Here is a 14,901-nt window from a genome sequence, read left to right as displayed (position 1 = left end):
CTTGTAAGGTAATAGAGCTGTTAACTTTTTATTTTAGAATAGGGTAGGGCATTTTTTTATTTTGGGGGCTTTATTTTTTAGGTGGCTTAGAGTAGGTGTAATTAGCTTAAAATTCTTGTAATCTTTTTTATTTTTGTTATTTAGTTTAGTTGATTTAATTGTAGGTAGTTTAGTTAATTTATTGATAGTGTAGTGTTAGGTTTAATTGTAACTTAGGTTAGGATTTATTTTACAGGCAATTTTGTAATTATTTTAACTAGGTAGCTATTAAATAGTAAATAACTATTTAATAGCTATTGTACCTAGTTAAAATAAATACAAAGTTGCCTGTAAAATAAATATAAATGCTAAAATAGCTATAATATAATTATACGTTATATTGTAGCTATATTAGGATTTATTTTACAGGTAAGTATTTAGCTTTAAATAGGATTAATTTATTTAATAAGAAATAATTTATTTCGTTAGATTTAAATTATATTTAATTTAGGTGGGTGTTAGGGGTTAGCTTTAGGGGTTAATACATTTATTATAGTAGCAGCGAGGTCCGGTCGGCAGATTAAGGGTTAATACTTTAAGTTAGGTGGCGGCGACGTTGGGGGGGGGCAGATTAGGGGTTAATAAATATTATGTAGGTGTCGGCAATGTTAGGGGCAGCAGATTAGGGGTACATAGGGATAATGTAGGTTGCGGCGGTGTGCGGTCGGCAGATTAGGGGTTAAAAATATTTATTAGAGTGGCAGCGATGTGGGGGGCCTCAGTTTAGGGGTACATAGGTAGTTTATGGGTGTTAGTGTACTTTAGAGCACAGTAGTTAAGAGCTTTATGAACCGGCGTTAGCCCATAAAGCTCTTAACTCCTGACTTTTTTTCTGCAGCTGGAGTTTTGTTGTTAGAGTTCTAACGCTCACTTCAGCCAAGACTCTAAATACCGGCGTTAGGAAGATCCCATTGAAAAGATACGATACGCAATTGGCGTAAGAGGATCTGCGGTATGGAAAAGTCGCGGCTGGAAAGTGAGCGTTAGACCCTTTCCTGACTGACTATAAATACCAGCGGGCGGCCAAAACCAGCGTTAGGAGCCCTTAAAGCTGCTTTAGACGGCTACCGCAGAACTCTAAATCTAGGCTTTTGTGATTTATATGAAACAAAGGAGACACCCTACATTCGCCTTGTAAGATCGGAGCACATAGTTCAGCTACCCACTATTATTTTAGGGATTCTGTTCACTGGAAAACCTTTCTTCACTTGGTCAGCAATGTTTCAAACTTATTTTACTTTTTTCCCCGTAGTTTGATGTATAGAATAAGATATGATTTGAATCTAGAGAACTGTACTCTGTATTAAACTACCATTAAATACAGTATATTTCCATAATCAACAAATCCATAATAAAAAGACAATGCTAAAGCAAAATTTTACTTAATTCAATTTTCCTTTTCCCTGCATGATGTGAGTCAGTTACAAAATGCAAATAGTATATATAGTGAATTCTTGGACATGCTCAGTAAGAACTGTTGCCTCAGAAAGTGTGCATATAAAAAGATTGTGTGCATTTTGGTAATGGAAGTTAATTGGATATTTTTATTTCAAGTTGCATGCTCTGTCTAAATCGTGAAAGTTTAATTTTGACTTTAACAAATTGGCAATAGTACATGAGTAAAAATTTATTGTGGGGTGTGTCTTGTTAGCTTGCTTGAGTCTGATTTGTAAGTGCCTCAGTATCTACCTTTGTAAAGGAAACCCATACATTTCCATGCTTTTGCTATATCTTTTTAAATGGCTACAAACACTACAGGCGTATTTTGCATCACTCTGGTATTTGTTATATGTTTTAGGCGACTTGCAAGCGGCGTCACAGGCTTGAAGTGCTGAAAAATCAACTTCTGCTCCTACAGAATAAAAAGGAAGAGGAACAGAAACGCCTTGAAGAGAATACAAACTGGCTCCATCGTGTTGAGAATGAAATGAGATTGTTGACTCAAGACAAACAGATTCCAGAGGTAACTGAAGATAATTTCCACCTCTTTGTCTTATTCTCTGTTTTCGCCCCCTGATTTCCAGTTAAATGAGATTAAAGGGACATTAAACACTAAATACATGCTAGATAGAATGATGCATTCAAAGAAAAGATTAGTCCATGACTAACATGTAGATGTATTTCTCTTGTTAAGTGTATCCAGTCCACGGATCATCCATTACTTATGGAATATATTCTCCTTCCCAACAGGAAGCTGCAAGAGTCCACCCACAGCAAAGCTGCTATATAGCTCCTCCCCTAACTGCCATATTCAGTCATTCTCTTGCAAGCCTCAACATAGATAGGAGGTCGTGAGAGTCTGTGGTGCTTTCTACTTAGTTTATTCTTCAATCAAAAGTTTGTTATTTTTAAATGGCACCGGAGTGTGCTGTTTATCTCAGGCAGTATTTGGAAGAAGAATCTGCCTGCGTTTTTCTATGATCTTAGCAGACGTAACTAAGATCCATTTGCTGTTCTCACACATTCTGAGGAGTGAGGTACTTCAGAGGGGGAATGGCGTGCAGGTTTTCCTGCAGATAAGGTATGTGCAGTAAAATATTTTTCTAGGAATGGAATTGACTAAGAAAATACTGCTGATACCGAAGTAATGTAAGTAAAGCCTTAAATGCAGCGATACCGACTGGTATCAGGCTTATTAATAGAGATACATACTCTTATAAAAATGTGTTTTAAAACGTTTGCTGGCATGTTTAATCGTTTTTTAACATATGTTTGGTGATAAAACTTATTGGGGCCTAAGTTTTTTCCACATGGCTGGCTTAAATTTTGCATAGAAACAGTTAACTGAAGCTTCCCACTGTTGGCTGTGGCAGTTTGTTGTGTCTGTTTTTAAAAACGTCTATGTCATTTTTTTGATCTGTTTTTTGCATTAAGGGGTTAATCATCCATTTGCAAGTGGGTGCAATGCTCTGTTACCTTATTACATGTACTGTAAAAATTTCGTTTGTTTTACTGCCTTTTTTTCACTGTTTTTCAAATTTTGACAATTTGTTTCTCTTAAAGGCACAGTAACGTTTTATATATTTGCTTGTTAACTTGATTTAAAGTGTTTTCCAAGCTTACTAATCTCATTATTAGTCTGTTCTAAAATGTCTAACATAGAGGAAGCTCTGTGTTCATTATGTTTTAAAGCCATGGTGGAACCCCAACTTAGAATGTGTACCAGATGTACTGATTTCATGTTAAACAATAAAGATCATTTTTTGTCTTTAAAAACATTATCACCAGAGGATTCTGTCGTGGGGGTAGTTATGCCGACTAACTCTCCCCACGTGTCAGACCTTTTGACTCCCGCTTTAGGGACTCACGCTCAAATGGCGCCAAGTACATCAAGGGCACCCATAGCGTTTCTTTTACCAGGGGATTCTGTCGAGGGGAAAGTTATGCCGACTAACTCTCCCCACGTGTCAGACCCTTCGACTCCCGCTTCAGGGACTCACGCTCAAATGGCGCCAAGTACATCAAGGGCGCCCATAGCGTTTATTTTACAAGACATGGCAAAGGTGGTGAATAATATTCTGGCAGCAGTATTAGTCAGACTACCTGAAATTAAAGGAAAGCAGTTAGCTCTGGGGGTAGATACAGAGCATACAGACGCTTTAAGAACCATGTATGATACTACCTCACAATATGCTTAGTCTGTGGGTGATTTTTTTTTGACTCAGGGAAGATGATTTAACCTGATTCTGATATTTCTACATTTAAAATGTATGCTTGAGAACCTCCACTTGTTGCTCAGGGAGGCTTTGGCTGCTCTGAATGAATGTGTACAATCGCAGGGCCAGAGAAATTGTGTAGACTGGATAAATAATATGCAGTGCCGGTGTGTACTGATGTTTTTTCCAATACCTAAAGAGGTTTACTAAAAATTTTTTATTAAGGAATGGGATAGACCAGGTGTGCCGTTCTCTTCCCCTCCTATTTTTTAGAAGAATGTTTTCTAATAGTTACCACCACACGGGACTTCTGGCAGACAGTTCCTAAGGTGGAGAGAAGAGTTTCTACTCTAGCTAAGCGTACCACTACCTCTGATGAGGACAGTTGTGCTTTTTAGATCCAATGGATAAAAAATGTTTATTCAACAGGGTTTTATCCTGCAGCCCCTTGCATACATTGCTTCTGTCACTGCTGCTGCGGCGTTCTGGGTTGAGTCTCTTGATGAGGCTTTACAGTTAAGCGACTCCATTGGATGAATATATTTGACAAGCTTATGCTAGCCAATTCCTTTGTTTTCTGATGCCTTGTTCATTTGACTAGACTAACGGCTAAGAATTCTGTTTTTTACTATACTGGCGCGCAGAGCGCTATGGCTTATATCATGGTCAGCTGTCGTGACTTTAATAAATAAGCTACTTAACTTCCCTTCAAGGGGCAGACCCTATTCGGGCCTGGTTTGAAGGAGATTATTGCTTATATCACTGGAGGAAAAGGTCATGCCCTTCCTCAGGATAGGTCCAAATCAAGGGCCAAAAAAAAAAAAAAAAAGGTCTAATTTTCGTGCCTTTTAAAAATTTCAGGGCAGGTGTGGCATCCTCTTCCTCTAAGGCAAAACAAGAGGGAATTTTTGCTCAGTCCAAGGCGGTCTGGAGACAATCGGACCTGGAACAAAGATAAGCAGGCCAAGGAGCCTGCTGCTGCCTCTAAGGCAGCATGAAGGAACGGACCCCTATCCGGTAACGGATCCTATAGGGGGCAGACTTTCATTCTTCGCCCAGGCGTGGGCAAGAGATGCCCAGGATCCCTAGGCATTGGAATTTATATCCCAGAGATATCTTCTGGATTTCAAAGATTCCCCCCCAAAAAAAGGGGAGATTTCGCCTTTCACAATTATCTACAAACCAGATAAAGAAGGAGGCATTCTTACATTGTGTACGAGATCCATCCAGTTCCAAGAGAGGAACAGGGACAGAGTTTTTACTCAAATCTGTTTGTGGTTCCCAAGGAGAGGGAACCTTCAGACCTATTTTGGATCTAAAGATCTTAAACAAATTCCTCAGAATTCCGTCATTTAAGATGGAAACTATTCGTACCATCTTAACTATGATCCAGGAGAGTCAATAGAGGACTACAATGGATTTGAAGGATGCTTATCCTCACATTGTGATGCATAAAGATCACCATCGTTTTTCAGGTTTGCCTTTCTAGACAGGCATTACCAGTTTGTAGCTCTTTCCTTTGGGATATCTACAGCCCCAAGAATCTTTATGGAGGTTCTGGGGTCGCTTTGGCGGTCCTTAGACCGCGGGGCATAGAAATGGCCCCTTATTTAGACGACATCCTGATACAGGCGTCAAACATCCAAATTGCCCAGTCTCATACGGACGTAGTACTGGCATTTCTGAGATCACATGGGTGGAAAGTGAACAAGGAAAGAGTTCTCTATCCCCAATCTCAAGGGTTTCCCTCCTAGGGACTCTGATAGATTCTGTAGAAATGAAAATTTACCTGACGGAGTCCAGGTTGTCAAAGTTTCTAAATTTCTGCCGTGTTTTTTCATCCCATCCGCGCCCTTCGGTGGCTCAGTACATTAATGAAATCGGCTTAATGGTAGCGGCAAGGGACATAGTACCGTTTGCACGTCTACATTTCAGACCGCTGCAACTATGCATGCTCAGTCAGAGGAACGGGGATTACACAGATTTGTCCCCCTGTTAAACCTGGACCAAGAGACCAGAGATTCTCTTCTCTGGTGACTATGTCGGGTCCATCTGTCCAAGGGTATGACCTTCCGCAGGTCAGATGGGACAATTGTTACAATAGATGCCAGCCTTTTAGGTTGGGATGCAGTCTGGAACTCCCTGAAGGCTCAGGGATAGTGGACTTAGGAGGAGACCCTCCTTCTAATAAATATTCTGGAACTGGGAGTGATATTCCATGCTCTTCAGACTTGGCCTCAGTTAGCAACTCTGAGGTACATCATACTCAGTCGGACAATATACACGACTGTGGCTTACATCAGCCATCAAGGGGGAACAGAAGTTCCCTAGCGATGTTAGAAGTCTTACAATAATTCACTGGACAGAGACTCACTCTTGTCTATCAGCTATCCATATCCCAGGTGTTGAGAACTGGGAGGTGGATTTTCTAAGTCGTCAGACTTTTCTTCCGGGGGAGTGGGATTTCCTCCGGAGGTCAAGACCAAGCAGGAGAGGGCTTTGGTGTTTTTGACAGCGCCTGCGTAGCCACGCAGGACCTGGTATGCAGATCTGGTGGACATGTCATCCTTTCCATCACGGTCTCTGCTTCTGAGACAGGTCCCTCTACCTCAGGGTCCTTTCAACCATCTAAATAGAATCAATCTGAGATGGACTGCCTGGAGACTGAACGCTTGATGTTATCAAAGCATGGCTTCTCCGAGTCAGTCATTGATACCTTAATACAGACATGAAAGCCTGTCTCTAGGAAAATTGAACATAGATATGGTGTAAATATCTGATTGTTATGAATCCAAGGGTTACTCATGGAGTAAAGTCTGGATTCCCAGGATATTATCTTTTCTCCAAGATGTTTTTGAGAAAAGGGTTGTCAGCTAATTCCTTAAAAGGGGACAGATTTTTACTCTGTCTATTTTTTTGCACAAGCGTCTGGCAGGTATTCTAGACGTTCAGGCATTTGGTCAGGCTTTGGTTAGATCCAAGCCTGTGTTTAAAAATGTTGCTCCGCCATGGAGCTTAAACCTGATTCTTAAGGTTCTTCAAGAAGTTCCGTTTGAACCTTTTTTGTTCCATAGATATCAATCTTTATCTTGGAAAGTTCCTTTTGGGTAGCTAATTCCTCGACTCGTAGAGTCTCCAATTTATCTGTGTTACAATGTGATTCTCCTTATCTGGTCCTTCGTACGGATAAGGTAGTCCTGCGTACCAACCTGGGTTTTTTCCTAAGGTGGTATCTAACAAGTACATCACTCAAGAGATAGTTGTTCCATGCTTGTATCCTAATCCTTCCTCAAAGAAGGAACGTCTATTACACAATATTGGACGTGGTTTGTGCTTTAAAGTTTTACTTACAAGCTACTACAGTTTTCATCAAACGTTCACCTTGTTTGTTGTCTATTCTGGACAGAGGAGAGGTCAAAAGACTTCAGCAGCCTCTCTGTCTTTTTGGTTAAAAAGCATAATTCATTTAGCTTATGAGACTGCTGGACAGCAGCCTCCTGAAGGGATTACAGCTCATTCTACTAGAGCTGTGGTTTTCACTTGGGCCTTTTTTAAATGTGGCTTCTGTTGAACAGATTTACAAGACGGAGTCTTGGTCTGCGCTTCATACTTTTCAAATTTAACAAATTTGATACCTTGCTTCTTCTGAGGCTATTTTTGGGAGAAAGGGTTTTTTACAGGCAGTGGTAACTTCCGTTTAAGTACCTGCCTTGTCCCTCCCATCATCCGTGTACTTTAGCTTTGGTATTGGTATTCCATAAGTAATGGATGATCCGTGGACTGGATACACTTAACAAGAGAAAACATAATTTATGCTTACCTGATAAATTTATTTCTCTTGTAGTGTATCCAGTCCACGGCCCGCCCTGTCACTTTAAGGCAGGTAATTTTTTCATTTGAACTACAGTCACCACTGCACCCTATGGTTTTTCCTTTCTCTGCATGTTTTCGGTCGAATGACTGAATATGGCAGTTAGGGGAGGAGCTATATAGCAGCTTTGCTGTGGGTGGACTCTTGCAGCTTCCTGTTTGGAAGGAGAATATATAACATAAGTAATGGATGATCCGTGGACTGGATACACTACAAGAGAAATAAATTTATCAGGTAAGCATAAATTATGTTTTTTTAAACTTTCATTAGTTGTTTAAAAAGTGACAAAATAAGTGTAAAGTTTTAGTGTCTTTAAAACACTGGGAGCTGCCATGTTGTAACTTGTGTTACCTTCTCTGCTGTGGCCAATTAGGGACAGTTATACATAGGTCATTAGAGTGTGCAGCCAATGGTTGTGCTGGATTTAACAGTGTTCTGCACTTCTATTTCTAATAGGAACTGAAAAGCTCACAATTTCAGAATGGAATTACAGGCAAAGAGGACAAAATAAATAATGAAAGTATATTGCAGAGTTGTTTTATTATATACAATTTATCATTTTATATTACCATCTCAAAGTGTTTAATGTCCCTTTAAATGCCTCTTGGTTCTGTAACCTGCAAATGCTGCAAATCAAGTAGCTGGTTTTGCAGCACTTTGAAAACCTAGGTTACATAGTTTTAGCTTTTTGGCCTCAAGTGGTGAGTGGGATTTGGCTATTGAAGAACAATTGTAGCAAACACGTTGTTTATTTGCTTAAAAAATATTTAGACTTGGTTGATGTACTATTCTATAGGAAGGTGTCTACTGTCCCTTTAAGCTAAGAGTTAAATATATATTTGGGGACTAAAATACATAGTTATATTAAACCCATTTTTTCATGATTCCGATACAGCATGCGATTTTAAGCAACTTTCTAATTTACTCCTATTATCTATTTATCTTTGTTCTCTTTTGGTGTCTTTATTTAAGAAGCAGGAATGAATGCTTAGGAGACGGCTCATTTTTATTTCAGCACCTGGGTGGCGCTTGCTGATTGGTGGCTAAATGTAGCCATCAATTAGCAAGCGCTACCCAGGGTGCTGAAACAAAAATGGGCTGACTTCTAAGTTTACATACCTTTTTCAAATAAAGATGACAAAAGAACGAAGAAAAATTTGCTAATAGGAGTAAATTAGAAAGTTGCTTAAAACTACCTGCTCTATCTGAGTCAAGAACTAAAAAAATTGGGTTTATTATCCCTTTAACATTTTTGCATGATAATGATCCTGCAAAAAAGCCTAATGTATGTAGTTAAAGGGACAGTTTACTCAAAAAATGTCTCCCCTTTAATTTGTTCCCAATGATCCACTTTACCTGTTGGAGTGTATTAAATTGTTTACAAGTATTTCCATTACCCTTATATTGGCATTTGAATTAGTGTATTTAGCCTGTGGTATCCCCATCCATCCTGAAAGTTTTTGGCCACGAGGCCAAGCTGTATTAACACAGCAGTAGAAGAAATTACACTCCCAATGGGTTATAGAAGAGATAAGGTAATACAATTTAAATCTTCCATTGTTCTCTCCAAGTATTGGTGATTGGTTCATGGAAAAATATAAGATTAAAAAGCAGGTATATGTACACAATGTAATAAAGTAATGAGATCTGATTATACCTAGAAGCTCAACCTATTTTATTAGGTTGTGGCTTCAAAACACAAAATCAGCTAATTCATATACACAAATAAACCTTTAAAAAGCAAATCTTATACATTTTATACTCTGCAGCTGGTAAAAAAAAGTAATTGGAAACACATTAAGGGAAAAACAGTTTTACAGTATACTGTCCCTTTAACTGCGATAAATTGAGCTTTTTCATATATATTAATGGTGTTCTGCCCATTCCGTAAATATGTATTTAGTCACTATCATCTATGTTCATATAGCTGGTTTATTTTACTAAAAACAATATGCTTTTAATAGTACTTCTATTTCCATTTTAATTTCCATTGCTTTTTAAATCTTCACTGATTTTGAATGTTAATATTTCATAAGCTTCTCTTGCAAAGTAGCCATGATCCTCATCTATAAATAGCTCCCGTGACATTTTCATTAATAATGTACCAGTAGCAGTAGTTAATTTTAAAGGCCTAGACATAGTTGGGCATTTTATCCTCTGTGTCTTTGGAGTGAGCTGAACAGGTTTTCAGTCAGTATGAAAATACATATTCTGCTTTTTTTCCCCATCTCTGTCTCTCCAGGAGCTGTCTAGAGATTTGCAGTATTGCCACTTAAAGTTAGAGGTAACCGATTTAAAATCACAAATTGATCACATGACTCGGCTTGTGTCCCTTCAGGAACGAGAAAACAAACACAATGAAAAGTAGGTGTATATCTGCTTTTAAGCCACTACTAAAATAGTTCTCTTTTTTTACACTCTTTTATCTCTCTACATGTGTGTCCATAGAGTTTCTAACTCCTAGATTTTGTAAAAATTTGTCTAGCCCTGTATTAGCGCATGTGATTTTTGCATTACTGACTAACTATCCCTTTAACCCCCACACAAAGGCCAGATTACAAGATGAGCGCAAAATATTGCTTCCGCAAATGTGATCTTTGCGCTCAACTGAGTAATACTAAGGCACATAAATGTGCGCTGGTATTACAAGTGAGGTGCAATATGAACGCGGCCCTACGTTTGCATTGCACCATTGCGCTCATGAGAGCATGCTTCCATAGGCTCCAATAGAGCCTCATTCTCATGCTGCGAGACACAGCCTACAGGGGCTTAGAAACGGGCAACTTTAGGGGTTACAAAGTATATTAATATAACAATGTTGGATATGCAAAGCTGGGGAATGGTATTATACATCTTTTTAAACTAAAAAAAAACAGGTATACTCTCTCTTTACGCACTGACCCATGTGTCTATAGAGAGGGATAACGATGGTGAGTGCTTTGTGTATAGAAAGAGATAAGTAAATCTGCTGTGCCTGGAGTCTCTTCCTATTTAAAATGAGCATGTTCTTAAGAACTATGGCCTGATGTTTCATTGAGAAAAAACATCTTTTTTTTCAAATGCAAAAATAACCTAAAAGATCTGTAATGTAAATGTGGCATGCTAAAGCGAATTTGAGTAAGCCATTTGTTTCCTTCGAAATTGTTTTAACACTGTTAATCGTTTTAGATGCATTTTTCTTTGCTTTTGTACATACGTTTTGGAAGCTGACATATATCTTTCTTTATATGTGATGCATATTAAAGGGACAATCTAGTCAGAATTAAACTTTCATGATTCAGATAGGGAATGCAATTTTATGCAACTTTCCAATTTACTTTTATCATCAAATTTGCTTTGTTCGCTTGTTATTCTTTTTTGAAAGCTAAACTTAGGTAGGCTCATATGCTAATTTCTAACTCCATCAAGGCCGCCTCTTATCTCAGTGCATTTTGACAATTTTTCTCCTGTTAAGTGTAGTCAGTCCACGGGTCATCCATTACTTATGGGATTATATCTCCTCCCTAACAGGAAGTGCAAGAGGATCACCCAAGCAGAGCTGCTATATAGCTCCTCCCCTCTACGTCATACCCAGTCATTCTCTTGCACCTAACTAATAGATAGGACGTGTGAGAGGACTGTGGTTGTTAAACTTAGTTTTTATTTCTTCAATCAAAAGTTTGTTATTTTAAACAGCACCGGAGTGTGTTGTTTTTTCTCAGGCAGCATTAGAAGAAGAATCTACCTGAGTTTGTGTATGATCTTAGCGGTCGTAACTAAGATCCATTTGCTGTTCTCGGCCATTCTGAGGAGTGAGGTAACTTCAGAACAGGGGACAGCGGGCAGGGTTCACCTGCAAGGAGGTATGTTGCAGTATATTATTTTCTAAGGAATGGAATTGACTGAGAAAATACTGCTAATACCGATGTAATGTAAGTGCAGCCTTAAATGCAGTAGTAGCGACTGGTATCAGGCTGATATGTATGTATATTTACACTGTGGTATTTCTAGGGAATGGAACTTCACTAAGAAAATACTGTATACATTTAACTTATATTTCAGCCTCCACTGCAGTGAAAGCGACTAGCAGCAGGCTTATTAATAACATTTCATAATTTTATTTTTAAACGTTTACTGGCATGTTAATCGTTTTTCTCTGAGGTACTTGGTGATAAAACTTTATGGGCATTATTTTACCACATGGCTGTCGTTTGTTTATGAATAAAATCAGTTTACTGAGCTTCCCCACTGTTGTATTATGAGTGGGAGGGGCCTATTTTGGCTCTTTATTGCGCAGTAAAAATTCAGTCACAGTCTTCCTATTTCTTCCTCCATGATCCAGGACGTCTCTACAGAGCCCAGGGGTCTCCAAAACTAGTTTTGAGGGAGGTAATCACTCACAGCAGACCTGTGAGACTGTGTTTTGACTGTGATAAAAACGTTTATTTTAAATTGTTATCCGTTTTTTGGGTACTAAGGGGTTAATCATCCATTTGCTGGTGGGTGCAATCCTTTGCTAACTTAATACATTTACTGTGAAAATTTGGTTGCTATAACTAATTTGATTCATTGTTATTTCAACTGTGACAGTTTTTTTGTTCTTCTTAAAGGCACAGTAACGTTTTTTATATTGCTTGTAAATTTATTTGAAAAGTATTTTCCAAGCTTGCTAGTTTCATTGCTAGTTTGTTTAAACATGTCTGACACAGAGGAATCTCTTTGTGCAATATGTTTAAAGGCCAATGTGGAGCCCAATAGAAATTTGTGTACTAATTGCATTGATTCTACTTTAAATAAAAGCCAATCTGTACATGTAAAGAAAATTTCACCAGACAACGAGGGGGAAGTTATGCCGACTAACTCTCCTCACGTGTCAGTACCTTCGCCTCCCGCTCAGGAGGTGCGTGATATTGTGGCGCCAAGTACATCAGGGCGGCCCTTACAAATCACTTTGCAAGACATGGCTAATGTTATGACTGAAGTACTATCTAAATTGCCAGAATTTAGGGGTAAACGCGATCACTCTGGGGTAAGAACAGAGTGCGCTGATAATATTAAAACCATGTCTGATACTGCGTCACAATTTCCAGAACATGAGGACGGAGAGCTTCATTCTGTGGGTGACGGATCTGATCCAAGTAAAGTGGACTCAGACATTTCTAATTTTAAATTTAAGCTTGAGAACCTCCGTGCATTACTAGGGGAGGTATTAGCGGCTCTGAATGATTGTAACACGGTTGCAATTCCAGAGAAATTATGTAGGCTGGATAGATACTATGCGGTACCGGTGTGTACTGACGTTTTTCCTATACCTAAGAGGCTTACAGAAATTATTAACAAGGAGTGGGATAGGCCCGGTGTGCCTTTTTCACCCCCTCCTATATTTAGAAAAATGTTTCCAATAGATGCCACCACACGGGACTTATGGCAGACGGTCCCTAAGGTGGAGGGAGCAGTTTCTACTCTGGCTAAGCGCACCACTATCCCGGTGGAGGATAGCTGTGCTTTCTCTTGTTAAGTGTATCCAGTCCACGGATCATCCATTACTTATGGGATATATTCTCCTTCCCAACAGGAAGTTGCAAGAGTCCACCCACAGCAAAGCTGCTATATAGCTCCTCCCCTAACTGCCATTACCAGTCATTCTCTTGCAAGTCTCAACATAGATAGGAGGTCGTGAGAGTCTTTGGTTTTTTATACTTAGTTTATTTCTTCAATCAAAAGTTTGTTATTTTTAAATGGCACCGGAGTGTGCTGTTTATCTCAGGCAGTATTTGGAAGAAGAATCTGCCTGCGTTTTTTCTATGATCTTAGCAGACGTAACTAAGATCCAGTTGCTGTTCTCACACATTCTGAGGAGTAAGGTACTTCAGAGGGGGAATGGCGTGCAGGTTTTCCTGCAAATAAGGTATGTGCAGTAAAATATTTTTCTAAGGAATGGAATTGACTAAGAAAATACTGCTGATACCGAAGTAATGTAAGTACAGCCTTTAAATGCAGTGAAAGCGACTGGTACCAGGCTGATTGATAGAGATATATGCTAAGGTATGTGCAGTAATATATTTCTCCAACATAGGTGTGTCCGGTCCACGGCGTCATCCTTACTTGTGGGATATTCTCTTCCCCAACAGGAAATGGCAAAGAGCCCAGCAAAGCTGGTCACATGATCCCTCCTAGGCTCCGCCTACCCCAGTCATTCTCTTTGCCGTTGTACAGGCAACATCTCCACGGAGATGGCTTAGAGTTTTTTAGTGTTTAACTGTAGTTTTTATTATTCAATCAAGAGTTTGTTATTTTGAAATAGTGCTGGTATGTACTATTTACTCAGAAACAGAAAAGAGATGAAGATTTCTGTTTGTATGAGGAAAATGATTTTAGCAACCGTCACTAAAATCCATGGCTGTTCCACACAGGACTGTTGAGAGCAATTAACTTCAGTTGGGGGAACAGTGAGCAGTCTCTTGCTGCTTGAGGTATGACACATTCTAACAAGACGATGTAATGCTGGAAGCTGTCATTTTCCCTATGGGATCCGGTAAGCCATGTTTATTAAGATCGTAAATAAGGGCTTCACAAGGGCTTATTAAGACTGTAGACTTTTTCTGGGCTAAATCGATTCATTATTAACACATATTTAGCCTTGAGGAATCATTTATTCTGGGTATTTTGATATAATAATATCGGCAGGCACTGTTTTAGACACCTTATTCTCTGGGGCTTTCCCAAATCATAGGCAGAGCCTCATTTTCGCGCCGGTGTTGCGCACTTGTTTTTGAGAGGCATGACATGCAGTCGCATGTGAGAGGAGCTCTGATACTTAGAAAAGACTTTCTGAAGGCGTCATTTGGTATCGTATTCCCCTTTGGGCTTGGTTGGGTCTCAGCAAAGCAGATACCAGGGACTGTAAAGGGGTTAAAGTTAAGAACGGCTCCGGTTCCGTTATTTTAAGGGTTAAAGCTTCCAAATTTGGTGTGCAATACTTTTAAGGCTTTAAGACACTGTGGTGAAAATTTGGTGAATTTTGAACAATTCCTTCATGTTTTTTCGAAATTGCAGTAATAAAGTGTGTTCAGTTTAAAATTTAAAGTGACAGTAACGGTTTTATTTTAAAACGTTTTTTGTACTTTGTTATCAAGTTTATGCCTGTTTAACATGTCTGAACTACCAGATAGACTGTGTTCTGAATGTGGGGAAGCCAGAATTCCTATTCATTTAAATAAATGTGATTTATGTGACAATGACAATGATGCCCAAGATGATTCCTCAAGTGAGGGGAGTAAGCATGGTACTGCATCATTCCCTCCTTCGTCTACACGAGTCTTGCCCACTCAGGAGGCCCCTAGTACATCTAGCGCG

The 14,901-nt window shown here is 39.1% G+C and overlaps 1 protein-coding gene across 1 annotated transcript in view; it reads left to right on the top strand.

Annotated features, from left to right (window-relative positions):
• The window catches only part of KIF18A (kinesin family member 18A), a 442,588-nt gene that overhangs the window by 337,749 nt on the left and 89,938 nt on the right, over positions 1–14,901 (top strand). The window contains exons 10-11 of the mRNA XM_053720394.1: positions 1,838–2,002; positions 9,809–9,930. Coding sequence (XP_053576369.1) covers positions 1,838–2,002; positions 9,809–9,930 — 287 coding nt within the window. The remainder of the gene's footprint in view (positions 1–1,837; positions 2,003–9,808; positions 9,931–14,901) is intronic.

This window comes from Bombina bombina, chromosome 7 (genome assembly GCF_027579735.1).
Source record: "Bombina bombina isolate aBomBom1 chromosome 7, aBomBom1.pri, whole genome shotgun sequence".
NCBI classification, from domain to species: Eukaryota; Metazoa; Chordata; class Amphibia; order Anura; family Bombinatoridae; genus Bombina; species Bombina bombina.
This window is presented reverse-complemented; position numbering and strand designations above follow the sequence as displayed.